At 38.8% G+C, this 21,094-nt stretch overlaps 3 protein-coding genes across 4 annotated transcripts; 1 reads left to right on the top strand and 2 right to left on the bottom strand.

Moving 5' to 3' along the window:
• Nucleotides 1-94: 94 nt before the first annotated feature.
• On the bottom strand, nucleotides 95-2,070 carry rmi2 (RecQ mediated genome instability 2). Its single transcript, XM_051388098.1, has 2 exons — nucleotides 1,682-2,070; nucleotides 95-914 (listed from the first exon to the last, which is right to left on the bottom strand). Exons 1-2 carry the CDS (start codon nucleotides 1,968-1,970, stop codon nucleotides 763-765), a joined length of 441 nt encoding a protein of 146 aa, XP_051244058.1. The 5' UTR covers nucleotides 1,971-2,070; the 3' UTR covers nucleotides 95-762.
• A 2,017-nt stretch (nucleotides 2,071-4,087) lies between these two features.
• On the bottom strand, nucleotides 4,088-8,904 carry ubfd1 (ubiquitin family domain containing 1). Of its 2 annotated transcripts, none has more exons than XM_051388091.1 (7): nucleotides 8,782-8,904; nucleotides 6,762-7,040; nucleotides 6,462-6,670; nucleotides 6,315-6,380; nucleotides 6,096-6,201; nucleotides 5,920-6,002; nucleotides 4,088-4,506 (listed from the first exon to the last, which is right to left on the bottom strand). In XM_051388091.1, the coding sequence occupies exons 2-7, from the start codon at nucleotides 7,021-7,023 to the stop codon at nucleotides 4,396-4,398; spliced, it is 837 nt and encodes a 278-aa protein (XP_051244051.1). In that variant the 5' UTR covers nucleotides 7,024-7,040; nucleotides 8,782-8,904; the 3' UTR covers nucleotides 4,088-4,395. The 2 variants fall into 2 exon arrangements, with proteins under 2 accessions (XP_051244051.1, XP_051244050.1); XM_051388090.1 differs by having other exon boundaries at nucleotides 8,590-8,790.
• A 1,175-nt stretch (nucleotides 8,905-10,079) lies between these two features.
• On the top strand, nucleotides 10,080-20,570 carry LOC127356386 (UNC93-like protein MFSD11). Its single transcript, XM_051388082.1, has 13 exons — nucleotides 10,080-10,547; nucleotides 11,127-11,182; nucleotides 11,299-11,406; nucleotides 11,492-11,571; nucleotides 12,749-12,845; nucleotides 14,376-14,434; nucleotides 14,617-14,761; nucleotides 15,737-15,786; nucleotides 17,576-17,641; nucleotides 17,739-17,864; nucleotides 17,953-18,127; nucleotides 18,228-18,363; nucleotides 19,814-20,570. Exons 1-13 carry the CDS (start codon nucleotides 10,458-10,460, stop codon nucleotides 19,964-19,966), a joined length of 1,341 nt encoding a protein of 446 aa, XP_051244042.1. The 5' UTR covers nucleotides 10,080-10,457; the 3' UTR covers nucleotides 19,967-20,570.
• The last annotated feature ends 524 nt before the right edge of the window (nucleotides 20,571-21,094 follow it).

Raw genomic sequence — 21,094 nt, 5'->3', positions numbered from 1 at the left:
TGGAAAAACAGGTTTAGGTCGGATCTAACAGTCTCAATTTGTCAGTGCGATACATATGAATATTTAAATTCAGTGTTCACTAGAGAAAATAAGGTACTTGAAAATCATCTGTCATCTTTATTGAATATTTGTAAAACCATCTGGCATCTTATATTCAAATGAATACCAAATTATTACAAAACATTACGCTAGTGATATAATCTGACATGACATTTCCAAAGATAAGTTAATGATACAAGATGCCCCCGTACCTGGATGGTGTTATTCTCCTCCTGCAGAATAATTATTTAAAAGGAGGATGGTTGGTAAGGTTATTCCTTTAGCTGGAAAACTTGTGTGTTTTATCTGTATGTTGGCAATTATCCTCAAGAGGTGCACTTCAGGTACATGTTTATTACACCGTAAAACCTCAGAACATAGAAATAGAAATCCAGCATTAGTCCTACAGCTCTACTTCTTCTCTATAAGACTGACCTCCTCGGAGTAGGAGTCATGTGAGAAATAACTTCTATTATTTAACTGTGTCACACGTCACAGTGTAAATACAGCTTTCCCATGTCATGTCATGTCTTTGTCACTCTTGCATCACACCTCCCGGTCAGTATCCTGACATCTTAGGAGAATGTGCCGTTCAGTCCGGAGTTTTTTTTCCCTCCATTTGTCAAGAATCCCTTAAATACTGCCTACCCAGCTGCACAGACATGACAGGAGCAGGTCGTACTGCCACCAGGGAAGGTGGAATTTCCACCAACAGCTCTGCATTCAGGCCAGCACCTGCTGCAGGTCCTCCACCTCCAGCTTCCACATCCGCCTGTGAAGCGCGGCGAGCTCGGAGAGGTCTGCCATCTTCACTGCACGGATGACTGGCTCCGGGGAGACGGCCTGGATGACACCCATCACCATGACATATTTGCCTGTAAGAAGAAAAACAGCAGCAGGTGGTCAATTGTTCAGTGACAATAGATTCAAGGAAACAAGGATGGTGATACGGGGGAGTTGTGGCTGGTTTTCAGATAAAGATATTCATGTGTGGTCGTTATTTTGAAGCGTAATGTTCCTGCTTTAGGGACAATTTGCTGTAGGAGACTCGCATGTAAATAAACCTGTAGTCATGTGAACCGGACAACTGACTGCACTGTGGTTGGAGAGTCATTCAGTCAGTTTTCAAGAAAGAAATCCCAAATATTCTCCAGTTCTAACTCCTAATTTGGTAAATTATTTGTGAGAATTTGCTTTTTTTTGTTTGGTTAAATTAATTAAATTGAATATCTGAGTTTTGGACTGGCTGTTGGATATAAGATATCTGATGACTCTGAGAAACTGGGACGGACATTTTTCAGGTCTCAAAACATTTTATAACAAAAATAATTAGCAGACTAATCAATAATGAAAATAATGATTAGTTGCAGTCCTAATGTGTTCACAAACAATGAAACCATCAGAGACCATCTGACATACTGAGCCTATCTGGGCCCCTGGGGGTCTTGGGCCCTGGGGCAGTTGCTCACTTTGCTGGGTTTACAAAGTACAACACTTTTTTTTTTGGTTTATTATTTATATCCAGACCTGATTTTGAGTGTTTCTGTAGATCAGGGAAACAAAGGTACACCACACCTGCAACATAAACACTCTTAATATGACTTCAGTCAATCAGAAACCAACTTCAGTCTGCTTTATTTACCTTGGGACAAACATGGCTTCCCCTTGGGGATGTTGTTGACACCTTGAACAGCAAAGGTCCCCGTCTCATCCATCAGCAGCACGGTGTTTCTGTCCAACTGGACCTCCAGTACAGTTCCCTGCATCCACACCAGTGAGACCGGCAGAGAGCGACCCCTGCCCAGCCTGATAACACACCCATCTCCGCTGTCGGCGGTCCCCCAGTTCTCCGCCGTCCTCAGCTGACCGGACAGCACTTTAACGGGCGGCGGGCGTTTCCTCTCTACGGTTGTGTTCAAAGTTTTGGACATTACAGTCTGCTGCTGTCCTCCGACGGTGGTCCGAGGCTGGGAAAGTTTGTATTACACGCGTCCCGCCAAGTAAAATGTTACGCCGGAAGTTGTGGGTGTGTTTTTCTGCCAGGAACCACTTCAGTTCCGGTCCGCAATCCTTCAGAGTAAAAGCATCACCTGAACGCTCCGAAAGTGGAATGTATCTAATTACATTTACTGAAGTACTGTGCTGAATAAAGGTGCTATTTCCTATTTATGCAACTTAATCCACTACATATCAGAGACAAATACTGTACCTTTTACTCCATTACATTTATCTGTTAGCTCTAGTTACAAGCTACTTTTCAGATTACATGTTTTCATCCCCCCCTGTCCAGTGAAAACTGTGTATCTCCAATGTAGGTGATTTTAAATCAGATTTTTTAAAAAAGGATTGGACCCTTAATCCTTCTTAATGGGTTGAAAAAAAATCTCCTACTTTGTAAGTTAAATAAGCTGTTTGAAATCCCCCCTCATTTAACATACATACACACATTGTCAAAAAGGCTAAACACAGGGATATGTGGTTCTCCAGGACAGCGATGCTACACACATATGATAATCTTATAACATATGATGCATTGCTGTAGATTAAACTACCCAACAGAATATAAATTAGTTAAAATTTGCTCAACCATAAACCTCTACAGCAATAAAACGCAACATACAAATGAATGCAGCATTAATATTAATCCAAAAACATCATATATAACACTGATCTGAACAGTGATCATTTTTCTGTACTTCTACTTTTGATATGTGAAGTACATTCTGAATGCAGGAAATTTCCTTTAAGTGGAGTATTTTCGTGGTATTGGTACTTTAACTCAAGAATCTGAATGCTTCCTCCGCCACAGCCCCCAGTGTACAACTCTTTTTTGAGAATAAAATACATGAATATTTTTGGTTATGCATTAAGAATCACACTATCATTCAGCCATTTTATTGTAGAAAGGTCAGGTGGGAACTTTTTTTTTAATTTATTTTTTTTAAAGCTGTTAACTTTCTGCAGTTCCATCCTCTCGGGTAATTTTTCAACTTTTGACATTTATGACATGAAAGTCAACAAGAAGGGGAACAAGATTTGAAAGTCATGCCTTTACATTTTGACTACATGGTGGATTCTGATTTCAATGTATTTGTTTTTATTAGAATGGGTATGAGATTAAAAAATGTACATGACATTAGCCCCCGGGGACACTTCATCTGGTACAGGAAAACATTTTTGTCATGTGTTTAGAGAAATAGAAGCATATGTAACTGCATTGTGTTATTTGTCACCAGTTTTGGCAACTTGAGTCTCAGTGCTGGTGTGAACTGCAAATTATAGGGATGACTAAAGTTGAAATACTGTTAATTCCTTTCGAAGAATACGGTTATGAAAAATAACAACAAAATGATGATGTACCACTTATTAGAAAAACACAATCAGCAGAAGTTGCTTTAACCATATCTTCATCTTTTAAGATACAAGGCTGCTAATTAATGTCACGCTGTCTTAAAATAATCCACCAATTAACTCTGCAAGTCATGAAAATCATTTTGATACTCACCCCAGTAATGACAAGTGAAATAAGGCTGTTTGGAATACTAGCCTAATGTGTTTTGTTTAATTTCCTCCATTCAGAGGCGTCCTGCTGAATAGAGCACTTCACGTGGGATACATGGGGAAAAAAGTAGAAGATAGTTCTATTGTCTGAGACCAAGATCAAGCATCTTGGCCGTCATACTAAAAGCTATGTTTAATATAAGCCAAACATACACATCACAGCAGGCCCGGGAGGCTTGTAAAGGTAAATACAGAGAAATCCTACAAGGGAACTACTACTTATTTTTCTTTTTTTTAAAACTAATTTTTCAGCAAGAGATGACCCTTTAAAAGACAGATGTTACCATCCTGGGTGGCCAAATTTCAATCTAATCCACAATTTGTGGCAAGACCTGAACCTACACTTGCCAGAGGATGGTGGTTTAGCAAAGAGAAACTGGGAAGACCTGCTTTGTCCAAATGTGTAAAACTTTGGTTCCACACAAAGTGAATCAAACATAAATGTAGACAAAGTTTATATGGATACAAACAACAATGCCCTAGTGCATTCATTTCATTAAATAAGTTTTATTTCTTTAAGAATAACTGAAGAAAAGTGTTAGCAATTTCTGTACAATTGTTTCATCATTTTCCCTTGGATTTGCTGAAAACCTTGAATGATCAACAGGGCTGAGAAATGTTATGCTGCCACATAGTGCACTTTTAACCTAAAAACAATATGATTAGTCCACAGGCATTCGTCCGTTTCCTTCCAATATATTCCAAGATGTTCCTTAAGCCTCACTGTTGACTCCAGTTTCATTTTTCATTGGCTCCTCCACTCAATCCCAGTTCAACGTCAAAAAAAGAGGCACATTAGAAATACTGCCATTTTCCAAGGACTGTGTCTTTGATTGCATCGACAAACTGTGCAGGCACCCAGTAGACCCAATATTGAGAAGCTTCTGTTGGACCCAACTGAAAAGCCTAAGAAAAGTGGGGCAGAAAAAGACACTTAATCACATTTAATGATTTTACAGATGTGAGATATAACTGTAAACTCACAAATCAACATGACATCTGTAGGTATTAGGTTAGATAACGCCATTTTGACAGCTGGAATGACATGCATCATCTCTGCATGTTTGCTGCATAACAAAACAATGCTTTTAAAATAAATCAACATTCAAAGACCTGACAGCTGGGTATACTACTGTGCATAATATACTGGCTAACATAAAAGTTCAAAGTTCAAGTAAACAGGGTGGATCACTGATATCAATGGCTGGGAATGTCTTGCCACAATTACATTTCAGATCATGTTCGTGTTCTCTCCCATCGACTCCTCATCATACATTATCAACTCCTCAGTGATGCAAGATTCAGTGGCATCTAGCGGTGTAGTTGCTCTGAGCGAATAGCTGGCATCACATTTCATTCGTGAGCCACAACATTAAAAAACAAAGTCATTGTACTTCCACTATTCTGCACTGCAGGCATAGCAACACATTGATCCATACAGGGAAACACAAGAACAAACTCCTGCTGATTTTTACTGGCTTACACAGTCTGATCTCACCTACGTGGTCAGTCAGTGGGAGGTGGTAATAAACCTCAATAACTACTGGGAATTCCCTCAAGTTTTAATAGCTTAGATTTTATATCTGAGTTTAAATGCACTGACATTCAACAGCCTTATACTGTCAGTCTGTACAACACTGAAATGTTCTGGTCTTTTTTATTTGCCATTCATGTAAAAAGTACAGGACATGAATACGAGATGTAAGATGCTGTCTGTAATTACAGGTATAGGTAGGTTTAGTTAGCTCCAGTTCAAAAACACATAAGTTATTCATCAAAAGGAGCTCCACCACATTCTCCTGAACTTTGAATTCTTTATACCGAGGCTGTTATGACACATAATTTTTGCTCTTTTAAAAGCAGATCTTGATCTCCGTGAGACAAGCCGATTCAATTAAGTTACTCGTTCCGGGACTTCTATTTCACTGACAGTGAAGAACAGGAGTGCTTCTAGACGGAAAGGTTAATCTGGAGAAAGCACTGACATTTCCCGCTCCACTGCAGAGCCCAAAACAGCAAACAGTGACCCCATCACTCTGATGCACACATACTACGGACTTCAGAGAACAGAACTCAACCTGCACTCTTCACTTCCACAAAAGACCTTTCATAAACAAAACACAATAATTTAATGCAACAAACAAACATATCTGGTCTGTTCCTTAGCAGTTATAATGATCATATATGCTTCACCTTACTACATTTTAGTAGTTAGTTACATTATGACCTGTATGCACGCTTGTTTCAGCCTCTGAGCGTTTAGCATCATGACCTTTTACAATATAGAGTCTGAAATGCAGTAGCAGCAAGAACATTTACCATCATGTGATAGTCCTCATGGCCTTCGATGGGTTCGGACACTACGTTTTTAATGGAGCCCATTGGGACTTTCTCCGTTCTCTCTGTAGACAAAAACACACAAATAAAAATCACGTCACCATCGGCATGTTTGTGTTGTGGTGAACTTAGCAAAATGAGGCCAGTTGTAATCTCACCCTTTGTTCCGATCCACAACTGATCCTGCTCCAGCTTGAATGTGAGTCTAACTTTTCCTCCGGACTTGTTAAACATTCCGGATAAAGGCACTGTTGGTAATCGTTCCTGTTAGTGGGACAACGCGGTTAGTCACTGTGTCTGCTATTAAAATGATATAGTCGACTTAACTTCTGTGTGAACGGTTTTGGACTTCTGACTCTCCATTTATCTCCTCTCACCTTTGTTCCTTTAACAGCTGTCATGATGTCATCTGGTTTACCTTTGTCCAAAACTTTCCTGTGTTGCTGAAATAACAGTGCAGGTTTACAATCACAAAACTCAATAAATATTTGACACCACTTGGCAGAAACGCCCGTTAAACTCACCTTTTGTCTGCATAAAGGCTCTTTCTTGTTTTCTTCGGCTTTAACTTCCTGCTGAATTACCTCTTTGGGTGTATTCACAGCTAATACATCATTTATTGTAGACCCTACCACCATTATTTTTGCACCATTTGTAATCTTTATTTCACGTAGCGTCTTGTCCTCTGGAAGCAATCCTTTGTACATCACTTTCTGCATTGCCGGTGGAAGACCTGGGAAGATGAAGAACATCTGTTAAGTGCCGATCGCGCCGAACAGCTGCTGTAACATTCAGCTGAAGGTGAACTGCCGTGTGCTCCTTACCAGTGAGAGAATGGATGCTCTCTTTTAGTTTGGCTCCGGTGTTATCGACAGGAATTTTCAGATCGTATTTATTCTTGTTCCAGATAATCTTCAAGTCCACCATCTCCCGCTTGTCGTCGTCATCGGCGTCGTCCCCATTGCTAATACTAGAGTCCTGAGTTGTGGCGTTTTCTGCATCTGTGTGAGACGTAGTTTCTGTGTCACCCTTTTCAGCATCTTCACCCAGTGGTTCAGCTTCTTTTGACTTTACCTCGGTTTCCATTATGACTTCTTCACTTCCTGAAACAGCATGAAAGCATTGATTTAGAGCCATTAAATGAAATTCTATGAAGCTGGAAGTGAGTGTAAAGTTGTTAGTTCTCAGAATAGCATATCCCACTTCCCCACATAGATTCACATACTCTGAAATACACATCTAGCAACCTAAATACCACAGTTATGCTGAAACAGTATAGAATATATGCAATCTATAAATGGCTGATATATGCTTTTCTAGGAATCCCTCCTGTTCTTCTTTTTGTTAAGTACCCACAATGAAATACGGCCACATGAAGTTTCCCTTAAGGTTTTGAAACTGAAATTAAAACATATTCCGTAAATAATGACAAAAAGAATAGGCAAAACAATAGAAAGAGCCACATTAATCCCTACAACAGCACAGTAGAAAACAATACAAGATAACACAGCATAAAATATATTCTATTGGTTGAAAAGGTGGCTACTGAGCAAACACTAAATAGATGAAAAGGAATCATCTGGACCTGGAAGGCTTACCATCTCTCATATAAAGACAGTCTTGGGAAAAACCCAGCTCAACTTTTTTTCCCCGCTCTCAAATCATACTGCATCTAATGTCTAATTTTAAATAACTTCCAGGGTGTCATTTATTTATATAATTTCACTTTATACACGATCTGCCAAGTCTCTTCTCCATATTTATGGAACAATGGGTTAGAGTTGGTTCTTCAATAAGTAATGGTCGTCAAGAAACCTCTTACTTAAAGCTGCACTCGGTAACTTAGGTAAAAATCACCATGTCCTGACAGTCAGTTTGTTTACAGTTCTTTACAGCCTCTGTTAAATTACATTTGTTTTATCCCCGCATTTCCCCGCACAATACGGCAGCTACGGCACAGAAAGGTCACTATAAGCCAACAGTATAAAGTGTGTAATGAAGTCTGCTTTCGGTTTTTCTGCTCACCCCCTCTCTCTCTATATATCTCTCTATTACTCTCTATCTCTCTCTATCGTGGTCTTTCTAGTTCTTTCCATGGCCGATTTTTTTTTTTTTTTTTTTTTTTTTAAACATCTAAGCAGCAATTCTTATTTGGGTGTTGGTTGAGGGGGGTAAACAAAAGCGAGCGACACTTCAACCTGAACATATATTTTTTTCAAAATGGAAATACGTACTCGCAGAAACATCTTGTAACACGGTTGGCCTTACTGGTTTACAAAAATGGAAACGTTAACGTAACACACTGTACGTCGCTACTTCGTCGTTACCATTCATAACCTAACCATATTTAGTAAGCGCACTGGCAGCAAAGGTTAACCAGTTCAAACCTAACCCTGATTAAACCTTCCAACATTAACTTCAGTCCTCCACAAATGTAGTGAGGTTAGCAATGGTTTACGTTAGCGAGCTAACGTTACAACACTGGTGAACATGTCAAGAGTAACGTTACGGAGAGACGTAAATTCACATTACACCGCACTGATAGCGTGATATATTAACATGTCAACAACAAACATGTGTTATTTCATTAACAGTAGTTCGGCTCAATATAAAGATATGAAGCAAATACTGCTATATTTTCTCAATACCCACCATCCTGGGTCGCCATGATGATTGTGTACAATCTGTTGTACGTTCAGGCAAAGAGATGACAGAGAGCAGGATGAATGTGATATTCAGGAAGCGAAAGTTGTGCTGAAGTGCACCGTTAACTGTGTGACTCCATGGCAAACAGAGAAAGAGCTGTATGTTTTTAAAAGGCCTAACAAGTACAGCTATACTCACCGTCACAACGTTAAAACGTTTGTAACGTTAGTTTCAGTTAGCCGGTGGACTGCAAGATAGAGTGCAAACACGCATGCGCCAGCGACACGAACTAAAATAACTGCAAATAAAGTTGTATTTTCGACTAAATAAGTTGTATTTATCATCAACCAAATGGTATGTCGAGGAAATGTAATTAAATAAGCCTGGCGCAAAACAAAGATTTTCATTGTATTTACTGAAAACACGAACTGTGCGATTTTGCCACACACGGGGATTTGGCAAACCCGGAAGTGAGTCGCAGTACACGCTCTCACTTCGCTACGCTTCTTTGTTGTTGTGGCAGCAAAGCAGACGCCGAGAGGTGGCACTTTACTCAATGGCGATTGGTTGCGTTTTTCTTCTTCCTTGACATTGTATGACGTTTTGTGGTTTAAAATGACGCATTATCGCCAACTATTGGATTCTAGGAAACATCTCCAGCCACCCATCACCAGGCTCTATATGTTGGTGTGAACTTTAAGAGATGGCTCCTTTTTTGTTGGCATTACAATCATTTTGGAAATGTTTGAGAAATACCCAGTTTTACTTACATAATTGTATGAATCTGAAAGTTGTGCCAGAAAAATGTGACAAAAAGTCCAAAAGCATGAACTAATATGCCGGTTGAACAGTTTCAGATGTTTTACTCTAATAATTATGACCTAAACTTCTAATCTCAGATAGGCTACCTCTCTCACTTCATAGGCAATAACTCGAAAGGTTTTTATTTTTGATCTCTCTTTGGCCTATTGCTTTAAAATACACTTATTGTGACTGTTACTTCAGTATGCGTTTCCTGCTTGATCTTTCACTGTCATTGTATTGTTTTATAGCTCTCCTTATCATGTGAGGACCTCATGTGAATACAGTTACAGTTTGTAAATGGGTTCTATGAGCTTGGTCAGGAAATTTCCTCTAATTATCAGTCCATCAACCAGACTGAAATTAATGTAATAAAAAATACACTGATCTCAACACTTGATTGATCTTGTGTTCCATCCTGGTTTAAAAAGTTTCCCTTACTCCCCTTTCTGTTAGAGGCTCTGTGTTTACTGTAGGCCTATTTACACGTGGTTTTATTAACTGTGCAACACTTTCTGTAACAGTATAACAGAAATAAAGTGTCTTCACATCAAAGCCACCTTGCAGTGAACACAGGGACACCAAAAGCTAAGAAATCCTCAGTGTCAGAGGACGGTTTCCCTCCTGAGAATATTCCTCCCGGTTACCTCTGGAAGGCAGCAAAGCAAAATGACTGTAAATGACCTGCAAATTGCACAAGAAGAAGAAGAAAAGGGAAGAAGCAGCAGCAGAGGGAGAGGGTGAGGACAACCATGACGAATAAGAGAAAGGAAGACCGCACAAAATTAGTTTTAATAAAAGTCACAAGTTGTCATGCGTACTTGGTATGACAGGAGGGAAGTGCCTTTATAACAGAGCTACACTGTTGCACTCTGTGCGCTCCTCTGCCCTTTCTGCGCTGCTCTTTGCGCATTAAACTGTAACTAAACAGTCAGCAAAGTCAACTTTTAGTGGCGACACTTTTATCAAAGATGATTCTGGATAATGGTTTCACACGGGACTCTTTCTTAGCTCTGTAGTCGCACAACAGCAACCAATGTGACATGTATTGTTAGGACGGGAAACAGAACGCCATGGCAGACAGAAGGACTTTCAACGTTGTGATTTTGGGTTTGGGATTTCTGTTCATTTTTACCGCCTTCACCACCTGTGGGAATGTTGAAGTAAGTTAAACTTTATTTTTTATGAGTTTTTACTCACCCAAAACCGGTGATTCTTGTACTGTAAGTCCCATTTGTTTTGCTCTGTTGCCTCTCAAAGTGTATTTTCCGGCAACATTAAAAACGGACGCAGCACTGCTCTGAGATTTCTGTTGTTTTTAATGGATCGAACAGATTTCCTGATCCTCAACTCTGTTAAACTCATTTAAATCTCACTTTTGGACCCTTGCTGCTCTTACACACATCTGCCATGCGCAGTTATACAATATATGTCTGCAACGCGCACATTATATATATAAACTAATTATTATTATTAAGTATTGCTAAAGAAAAATAAATGAGTTTTTGTGCCCAAAAAAATATTAAAAAAAATTGAATGTAGGCTGAAATCAATAAATCAATCCAATGGCAGATGTATAGTGAGCAGGAAACGGGCCAATCAGAGCTGTATGTCAGGCGCACCTCGTGTTTCTCATTTTCTTCAATGGTCAGTGAAATTAGCAAACCGGATGAATGACTTGAGGACATAATGATGACCCATTTTGTCCAGACTAACCTGTGCTTTCCCCATCTTATTTTCAGCAAACTGTGGTGAAAAGCCTGGAGAATGGTACTTTCAGTGGGAGTGGGTACCACAGGTAGGTCATGCAGGTCCACAGCTCAGGATGGAGAAAAGAAAAAAAACATTTCATTTTAAAGAAACAAGCTCTTTATTTTAAAGCGAAACTGGAATAATAATTCTCTTCCTTCGCAGTCTGGGAATCATCTATGGGGTCTTTTCTTTCTCCAATTTGCTTGCCCCGACAGTCGTTGCAGTAATTGGAGCAAAAATGACTATGTTCATGAGTGGCCTACTTTACAGGTAACTATTATGATGGTGATTAAATGTTGGATGTAGCTGAGAGGTGTTGCTCCAGTCCTCACTGTTCTACATGCTTTCTTTCTAGTGGGTACATCGCTGTATTCATCATCCCTTCATCGTGGGCCTTTTACTTGACCTCCGTGCTGATCGGTGTGGGAGCAGCCAGTAAGATCCTCTACCATGAGTTTGACTGTAACATCACATATCAAATCGTGTGCACCAGCATGCAGATTATGGTTGAGGAAGTGACTTGTAGCTTTAAAAAGGACATTTTGAGATATCCTTAGAGGGATGGGAAGAGTTGAGTATTACACAGTCCAGGTATATTAACAAAATGAGAGCAAATTACAGTCATTTAGTCTCTTTTGGTTTGTTTATTTTTAATGACTCTCCCCTACTTTTATGATTCAGATTTTAACACTGGGTTATAATGACTAGAATGATTAATTAAGATAATTTATTTTTGATAACAAACTAGCTCACTTTTTTATTGTCTTCATCTTTCGGTTATTTTCTAAACGAAATGCTTTAAAATGACAGAAAATGAAAAAATGGTTATTATAATTTTCCAGAGGGGATGCTGACATCTTCAAATATCATGTTTGGTCCGTCCAACGCTCCAAAACCCAACGGCTACCGTGAATGACAAAGAAAAGCATAAAATCTGTACACTGGAGAAGTTGAAACTTGGAATTTCTGCTTGAAAAATTACAGAAACAATTAATCAGTTATCAAAATAGTTGTCGATTAATTTCCTGTCAGTTGACTGACTTATCAATCAACTAATCGTTTCGGCTCTAGCTTCCAGTTTATTTATATTTTTGTGAAAAAAAACTCAACATTTGAGCAGGATGCAGTAAGCAAACAATGGCCCAAGATACTGAGACGCAGAAATCCTTTAACTTGGTTCTTTTTGGTTTTTGCGGCCTATGCAAGCTAAAAACCCAAATAGTGTTTAATCATGCATACAAGGATTATCATGACTGGGTTGTGTTGATGCGTATAAACAGTATATCCCAAATTAGACCTTAGGGGTGTTAGGAGCTGTTTCTGTAAACAGTGCGCAGCACTTTGAGCTTGCTCATAGATGTTAGTGAAAATACTGAGAAAGCGGCCCTCCACTGAGCATTTAGTGGAAAAATGAAGAAAAATGATTTAGGGCTGTTTTTAATGCAGCCGCAAATCATTGCAGTGTGATGAATTTTTATCATGTCCCAGGGCCACTGTGTGGTTTGATGCATTACTTACCAACACAGAAAGATAATTTTTCACTTCATGCGGGCAATTAACTGACTGGTTAATTTTCCCCCTCAAATGACCTCTCTTACTCACTTCCCTGCAGTGCTGTGGACAGCTCAAGGACACTTTCTGGTGGAAAACTCGGAGGCTTCCACCATTAACAGGAACACAGGGATGTTCTGGGCTCTCTTACAGTGCAGGTATGAAGCTGCTGACACACTAATGCTAGACTCCAGTGTTTCACTCAATTGAGTGGTAATAGATGCAGCCCCAATACCATTACCTCCATGCATTACTTCATTTAAAATTTAAAAGGTTCATTTAAACCACTCTGCATTTTAATACTCGGATTATACTCAATGTGATTCTCTGAGAATGATTTAACTATGGCCTTTAGTGAATGAAATATTCATTTTTTTTATTTGACAATCTAAAAATCCTTCCAATTTGCTTCCAAAACCAACCCAAGGTTGCTATTAAATTACCCTGCCTTGTATTATTTCTTCACATCATTACATTCAGTGCATAAAACACAATTCATCACCATGTATGTTGAGTTTTTTTTTTCTTTTTGTTTGATGCAACTATTTCAGTCGATGTAGGACATCATTATACCGCAGCAGCCAAAATAGGCTACCACCCTATCTGTATTTTTAGCCTGACAGGATATTACTGCATGCTTTATTTTGTCAAAATATAAAAGCCTCTTAATACAGTTCTGCAGGTGAGAGTTTTGGCCTTTTGAGCTCTTATGTTTGGCCCACTGCTCTTGCACACTGGCTTGGACAACTAATTTCTATTTGTTAAAATATGCAAATTGATTTAGTATAATAATTACATTGGCTGTCACCTGTGCCAAAGCTCACAACAGGGCAATGCTAATCTGACTCTGCAGTGGTGATCCCTGCCACAGTAAACTTATGAATCAGTTCTCCACAGCCTGCAGACACATACACAGAATGCAGTTACTGTTGTCTTTTATGAATAACCCCTGTTATCCCTCACTGAGGTTTTGGGACAGACTAATTGCTCATCTACATTTTTTCGTTTAGGTGATATATAATTAAAGACAGAAATAGACTGCAGCAAGTTATAGGACAACACTGTTTACCATGAAAGTAAAATAATAAACAGGTTTAAAAAAAAAATATGAAAGAAGCATCCTTAGAGAAAGAAATGCAGATTATCGTGTTAAGAGAGTCAGTGTTTGATCCAACAACAACAAAAAAAAAACCAGTCCACAGTCCTTCTTCCTCTTCTGTCTGTCAAACATGATTTCTCAGATGACGTTTGAGATAGAACTGCATTGCCATGTGTTAAGGCGCTGATTGTCCTAATAGAAACACTTAATTAAAAGGTCAGAACTTTAAACTGTGAAAGACCCAGAGTGCTACGGCAGGATTCACATAAAACACTCCTGTACACAACAAACTGCACAGAGGAAATTACACTTAAATGTTAGACTGAGATCTTATTACACTGATTATGACATTTGAGGAAGGATTTATCTGGTCCCTGATTTCTGATCTAATTTCTGAGGCACAAAATTGAACTTTCTTGGAAAACCCAACATGCCTTTAATATCATTAGTAGTTATATAATATCTGTGTGTGTATTTCATTTTTTTTTATGGATTATTGTGAGATATTGTTTTGATTATTTATTACGTGAAGTGCCTTTTTTGTTTTAAAGTCATTTGCTCATTTGACCCATTTGTATCTTGTTTACAGCATGTTGTTTGGCAATCTTTACATTTATTTTGACTGGAACGGAAGAACAGAGATATCAGGTAGGGTTAAACCCGAGTAAATACTCTGATAACTGTAATAACAAAATCTAGCCTGATGATGAAAGCAAAATATCAAGAGGATTATGGGAGCGATTGGTTATTCTGAATACGCCATAGCTTAATGTTGTTAATATATCTTGTGTATTTTAATTAAGCGGTTTATTTTAATCTTCCTCTCTCAGACAGCAGCAGGAAAAACATTTTTCTGTCCCTGTTGGTCGCCTCCGTGCTCGGCACACTCAGCTTTCTGGTGTTGAGAAAGAGCCATCACGAAGAGGAGATGCTCTCTGAAGAGGAAGGGCAGTCGCTGCTCTCCACTCCGATGATGTAAATGAATATCCTTTAGATAATTACATGTTTTTCACTGTAGTCTCCACTCGGAATATATAAAAACGTCTGAAAAGGGACACAGAGGGTATGGGCCTCAAGTGATGAATAAAAAGTGTTTTATATACAAATATATTAGAGTGAACATGAAAAAAGTGAATTTACCTTTCATACAGTTTACAGCGGTAAGCTACGACCAAACCACTTATGGAATTATTACTTTTTCAAACAAGCCAACTTGAATTTTGCAGGGGTTTTCAGTTGACTTACCTCTGCAGTTCTGCAGGAGTTTTAAACCACTCTTGTCCTTCACAAAAATGACACCGACCATTTTTCTCCAGATCACTGCAATTTTGACAGTCAAGCCTAATCATTGCACTTTATACAAGTTGGCTGCAATCAGGCAGATTTAGGGCAGCCGGGATGGAGACTTTCTCTGTGAGAGTGACAGCGGTGAGAGACCCCAAACTCTCCAGGCTACTTTATTTCAGTCATATTTCAATTTTTATGACTTGAGTCTGGACAAAGTTTGACTCAAATAACTAGTTGAAAGAAATATATGTCTGGCATCAAAGACCACTGAAAGTAATGGAAAAATAGCAGATCATAAAGAAATCTTACCACTGTGCTAACTTTGGACACAAACTTATTCTCTTAGCTTGTTTCTGTCTGTCTTAAGGCAGTTTGCAAACTGTTTTGGTATCTCCGAGGAGTTGCAGTTATCCCATCCTTATTGGCTGAATTTGAGTGTATGTATGATTTTAACATAGTGATGAATCCTATGGGGAGCCATCATTTAAAAACCACCTTTTCTAAGGTATGTTTGGATTTAAAGGAGTCCAGCTAAAATCTCAAATGTCGCATTGATTTGTAAATTACATCACTTCTATCATTATCATTATTTGTGTGTGGAGTTTATTGTATATATTTATTAACTTCGGCTCTGTAGAAGTTGATTTGTTTTCTGTTGTTTAGGTATAAGCACAGAGCAAACACGGCCCTGCAGGACGCCAAGTCAGAGTTCAGTAAGTTTGATCCGTGCTTTTGGAATACCACACAAGAAGTAATACTCACTTACACTGCATCAGCATGCATTTACTGTATCCACATATAGTTTACCATATAGTAACAGGACTAATGGTGTGTCCTTAATCAATACTACATACTCATTCTAAGCAGGTTTTTAGTATGTATCGTGTTCACACCCGAAAAGTGACAAAATGAAGTATGCTCCATGCAGACAGTATGCATACTAAATACGATCGATTTTTGAGGATGCTGTTGATGCACATTGTTCTCCCATGATGCAATGCAGAAACAAAATCGTGGAGCTACTCTCAGCAGGGGGAGAATGCAAATGAATCGTGGGTGCTGGGGAGACAGCAACAGCCACAAAATAAGTGTAACTATAAATGTCCTATAAAAAGACATTTTGCTGTCTATTTGTGAAGTCTAACCGTCAGTGATGTTCCAACTTGTCCAAGACAGTTGCGTTTGTGTTGTGTTGCATCATTTCCTTTGAGCATAATATGTTAGGTATGTTGATATCCTTGTAGTCTACTGCTAAAATAAATTAATTTGCACAAAACTTTAGGTACAGGTGAGGATGACATTTTGACCTGATGGTCCTGGATAAAAAGTCAGGGCAGTTCATTTCATCCTGAAGAGATCATGAAATCAAATGTAACAGCAGTCCGCCCAACAGCTCTGGAGACGTTTGACCTCATGGTGGCGCTAGAGGAAAAGTCAGGGGATCACAAAAGTCTTTTAAGATTCATCTTGGAACCACGAACAATTGTGTTTGAATTCATCCATCAAATGTTGACATTATTTTAACTGGATGAGTGAAAACCTTAACCTGCTGGTGGCACTAGAGGAAAAGTCAGGGGGATCACTAAAGTTAGTGGGATACCCCCTCTGAGGAGCACAAATGTCTGTAGAAAATAATCATGTACCATCATCCACCTATTATTGTTGAGATACTATATTTCAATCTGGACCAAACTAGTGGACTGACCGACCAGCACGGTGCACTCACTAGCTTTTCCTCGCAGTGTAAATTTGCATCATCTGCGATACAGATTTTCCACATCTGATATAAAAATTACACAAAGCACTAAGGACCTTACAGAAATGTGTGTTATATTGCTTTTCTTTCTCAGTTGTTTGGCATATTACAAGTAACCTCTAGTTTTCCACAGTTCACTGCTCTTAGTCTCTGACACTAGCTGGCAGTTTTGTTTTTCTCCTGGTGAAAATTGCTTTCATCTGGATAAAACTCTTCTAGCATTACAACGAGTACACAACAAAACTGCCTGCGCCAGACTATTTCAGATCATATCTCTGTTTGTCAACAGGAAACTCTGCTGCACTTGCACCTGCCTTCAGTGCAGCCTGGAGTTGTTTGGATGATCAGATTGCTCTTTGTCTTGCGTGTATCTCGCGTGCATGTAAACCTGTGTACACCTGCCTTAAAGGTATCGGTTTTATCTAAGATGAACACTGATTTATGTCAAGAAAGGGCATCCAGGCATCTATAAACAAACCTTGCGGGATTTTTTCTTTTTAAAATCTGAATTTCCCTAACTGCCTGAGTGAAATTCTCTCTTGGGTGTTTCTCCACCTGCATTTAAATGTGGCTTTTTGACATATCGAGAAAGAGTTTTTTTCCATCTTCTATCTGCGTTGAACTTTAGTTGTCAGAGGGTAATGGGGCCTTTTATCTGAGCTCAATCCAGATGTGTGTAAGTGTTAGATATATAATATGTATTTATTAGCAATTCAGATCGGTGTATTGTTTGTCCTCCTGTTCAGAAACCATCCTGCAACTTCTGAAGGCTAAAACGATACTGCTCCTGAGTCCCTGCATGGCGTACAGTGGTAAGTTGGATGGAGAATGCATTAATGTATTAATTGATTAAGTATCTTAACCTCCAGTGAAGACATACAGCTATCACATACACTCTTTGTTCTCCAGGCCTGGAGCTATCTTTCTACAGTGGTGTGTATGGGACGTGTATTGGAGCGACTACACAGTTTGGAGAAGCTGCTAAAGGCTTGATTGGGATGTCTGGGATTGTGGTAGGCATTGGAGAAATTGTGGGTAAGTTTAAGTTCCTCTGCCGAGGTGTTTTAGCTGATTTCAATTCACCCGAGGTAACTGAATTCATAAATACGTTCTTTTTCATCAGGTGGAGGATTGTTTGGATTGTTGTGTAAGAACAATCGCTTCAGACGGACCTCTGTGGTGTTTCTGGGAATGGTCGTCCATTTCGTGGCTTTCTATCTGATCTTCCTCAACCTCCCAGATGATGCCCCTGTCGTCTTTAGTACCACCACCCAAAAGAAGCCATATCTAACACCGAGGTAGTTCATTTTTCTAACAGGTTAACAATAAGAAAGAGTGAACATGTGTAAGGCCAGTCACGATTCTGTTCTGTTTTAATGATTGTATTTTGTCTCTCAGTGTATCCATTGCCCTGCTGTGCAGCTTCTTGCTTGGACTCGGGGATAGTTGTTTCAACACACAGCTCTACAGCATATTAGGCCGTGTTTATGCTGAACAAAGCACGCCTGCTTTTGCCATCTTCAAATTCATCCAGGTAATCCCGAGTTGCCAATTCTCCGACGTTGTTAGCAGAGCTGAGCAAAGCTGGGTTGAAATGTTGTCTTGTCAAGTATGAAATAAATTCACCTGAAGCCCCATTAAAAAGGGAAAAGAACAAGACCCAAATACGCTGTTTAATCCCTCCCTTTTCTTTACTGAAAAATTGGTCTCTAAGAAGGAATAAACCCTAGAAATGGTGGTATTTTCTTAAAGTTCAACTGAAATTAAATAGCATTTTTGTCTGCTACAGCACACGTACCTGTTCATATCTCTAAGTCACTTGTCAAAAAATCTGCAAACAAGAGAGAAATGGTTTTTTTTTAATATTTTTTGGTTTCATGATGACAGTAGGGGTACTGTGGCATCAATTTAATGACATACCACTTGGTATCGGTCTACGTAGATAGAAACTTGTTTGAACTCTTGTTTTCTTTTAAACATTAATATAACAATAACTTAGTTATTGTATACAAGAACAAATAGTTAAATAATAAGATTTCATTTGCATGAAAAAAATTAATTGCACAAAACAAACCTATGAACTTTTAAGCCGACGACTACGGATTTTGTTGGCTCAACTGTCGCTACCAGATTTGATGAGCTGTAGCTAGCTAGCATAAGCTAATGCTAATTCAAAAACTCTGTAAGTTGGTGGAAAACTCCTCCTCCAGCCGACCTATTAATACAGTTGATTCATTTAAAGCATATAAAGAAATGACTTAAATCTACATAAAATAGCTGCATACATGATGCAATGTTCACCTGTCCATGATAAAAACATCATATTGCAATTATTTTGACAACTGCGATATGATTCCCAGTTATATACATTTGATTTCCACTAAAATATTTACCAAACAAACATGTTTTCTCAAATCTGGAGAACAGGATTACTAGACCAGGGCATCTCTGCTGAACCACAGTAGCCTACTGCATTATAATGCTGTTTTGTCACACATTTTACACAATAAAAAAATTGCAGCTTCCTGAAATTTGCATATTGCACTTGGCCAAATTGCAATTTTAATAATATTGCAATTAATTGTGCAGCCCTACTGATCTATCTAAATTAAATTATTGAAGTATAAACTTAACTATACACTCAGATATCATAGCATTTCACTCCCACAAGGTGAGAGTTTTAGTCCTGAGCAGGTGTTTTTCTAACACAACCTGTAAGCCTACAAAATATCACAGTTAGCTAGGTTAGCTATTGTAAGTTGTAAGCGAGTGAGCCTGACGTGCTAACATTTGCAGCAACAGTTGCTCAGCTGTGATTGGACAATCGCTGTTTGGGGAGGGGTTTAGTGACAGTACCATGGGGATCTGACAAAGCAATGGTGGATGGAGAATATAATATGTAATGCTTCCTAGGGGTTTCACTGTTGCTGTGTGAATAACTTTATCTACCAATCAGGAAAATAAAACCCCTCCTCCTTCGTCAGTCTGTTTTTGCAGCAGTGGCGTTCTTCTACAGCGGTTACCTCCTGTTGATGTGGCAGCTCCTGCTGATGATCATCCTGGGCTTCACTGGAACGCTCTGCTTCTTCGTGGTGGAGAGGATGCAGAACTTCTCTGTAGATTTGCAGGAATATTAGAAAGAAGACATTTCTTTATGAGCACTGATTTTTTTTTCAGGAGGAAGAAAAACAATCCTGCATCTTTTATTTCGTGAGGGGTTATTTTAAAATCTCTTTTTATTATAATAACGCACTAAAGGTCATATACATTTGGATAATGTATACATTCAAAAATTGTTGCCACAACCTTAAGGAAGCTGTTTTAATAGTATTACATGGTTGTCAGTCAGCTCAGATTGTACCCTGCACTTTCTGTTCTAATTACCGGTCACTATGAGCATCATTGTTAATCATTAACATTATTTTTCCACTGCACCGTTGGTCTTACCATAGGATTTAAAAAATAACCACTCACCTTATCTCGTGCTTGTCTGCATTGCTTCCAGCTCAGGTTTATTAGTAAAGACAAAACTATTTTATGTATCAAAAACAATTACTTAATAACTTTTAAAGGTGTTCATAGTTCCTCAGACTGATTGACAGTTTGATAAAGGTAGACGAGAGAATGGTAACTAATTAATGCCTGACAATCATTGTCAACTTTTTGTAAATTTTGCATGTTGTTAATTTCTTTTCTCCACAATTTTGAGGATCTTTGATGAATAAAGTTCTGTGCATTTTGCATTGTCAGTGATGTATTATTTTGTGATGAACGCAGTTCAGATGGGCGAGATGTAAAGCACAGTAAAGGCCACTGAAAACAAGTGAAGGTTTGAGCTATTGATAAATCTTAACCTGCTGTCAGTCTCAGCAGGTTTATGGAATCATCTGTATAACTTGCAGGAGAAAGGCATGCAACTGTTTTTTTGTTTTGCTTTTACACCAGTCTGTGTTTCAGATTTAAGTGGATTTACTCACCATAAGGTAGCGAGTGTACATCTGGTCGGCACTTTATCGTATCCCCAAACAATATAAATCTCCTGGATTTAATCCTGATTTGCCAGATTTATTTGAAAATCCATGAGGCCATTAATCAAAAGAGAAACAGGAGGAGAAGGTCTTGGTGGAAGAGAAAGGGTTATAGGCCCAGAGGTCCCACATTACTTCACTGGTAATTGAGTATTGATTACATTATAATGAGAGTAAGCAGTTTTGTGCAATCTTAAGTCAATTGTGCCACTTACTTGACAACAACAAAGCACTGAT

Source organism: Dicentrarchus labrax, unplaced genomic scaffold (genome assembly GCF_905237075.1).
Source record: "Dicentrarchus labrax unplaced genomic scaffold, dlabrax2021, whole genome shotgun sequence".
NCBI classification, from domain to species: Eukaryota; Metazoa; Chordata; class Actinopteri; family Moronidae; genus Dicentrarchus; species Dicentrarchus labrax.
Note: the sequence above shows the minus strand (reverse complement) of the source record. Positions and strands in the feature narration are given on the sequence as shown.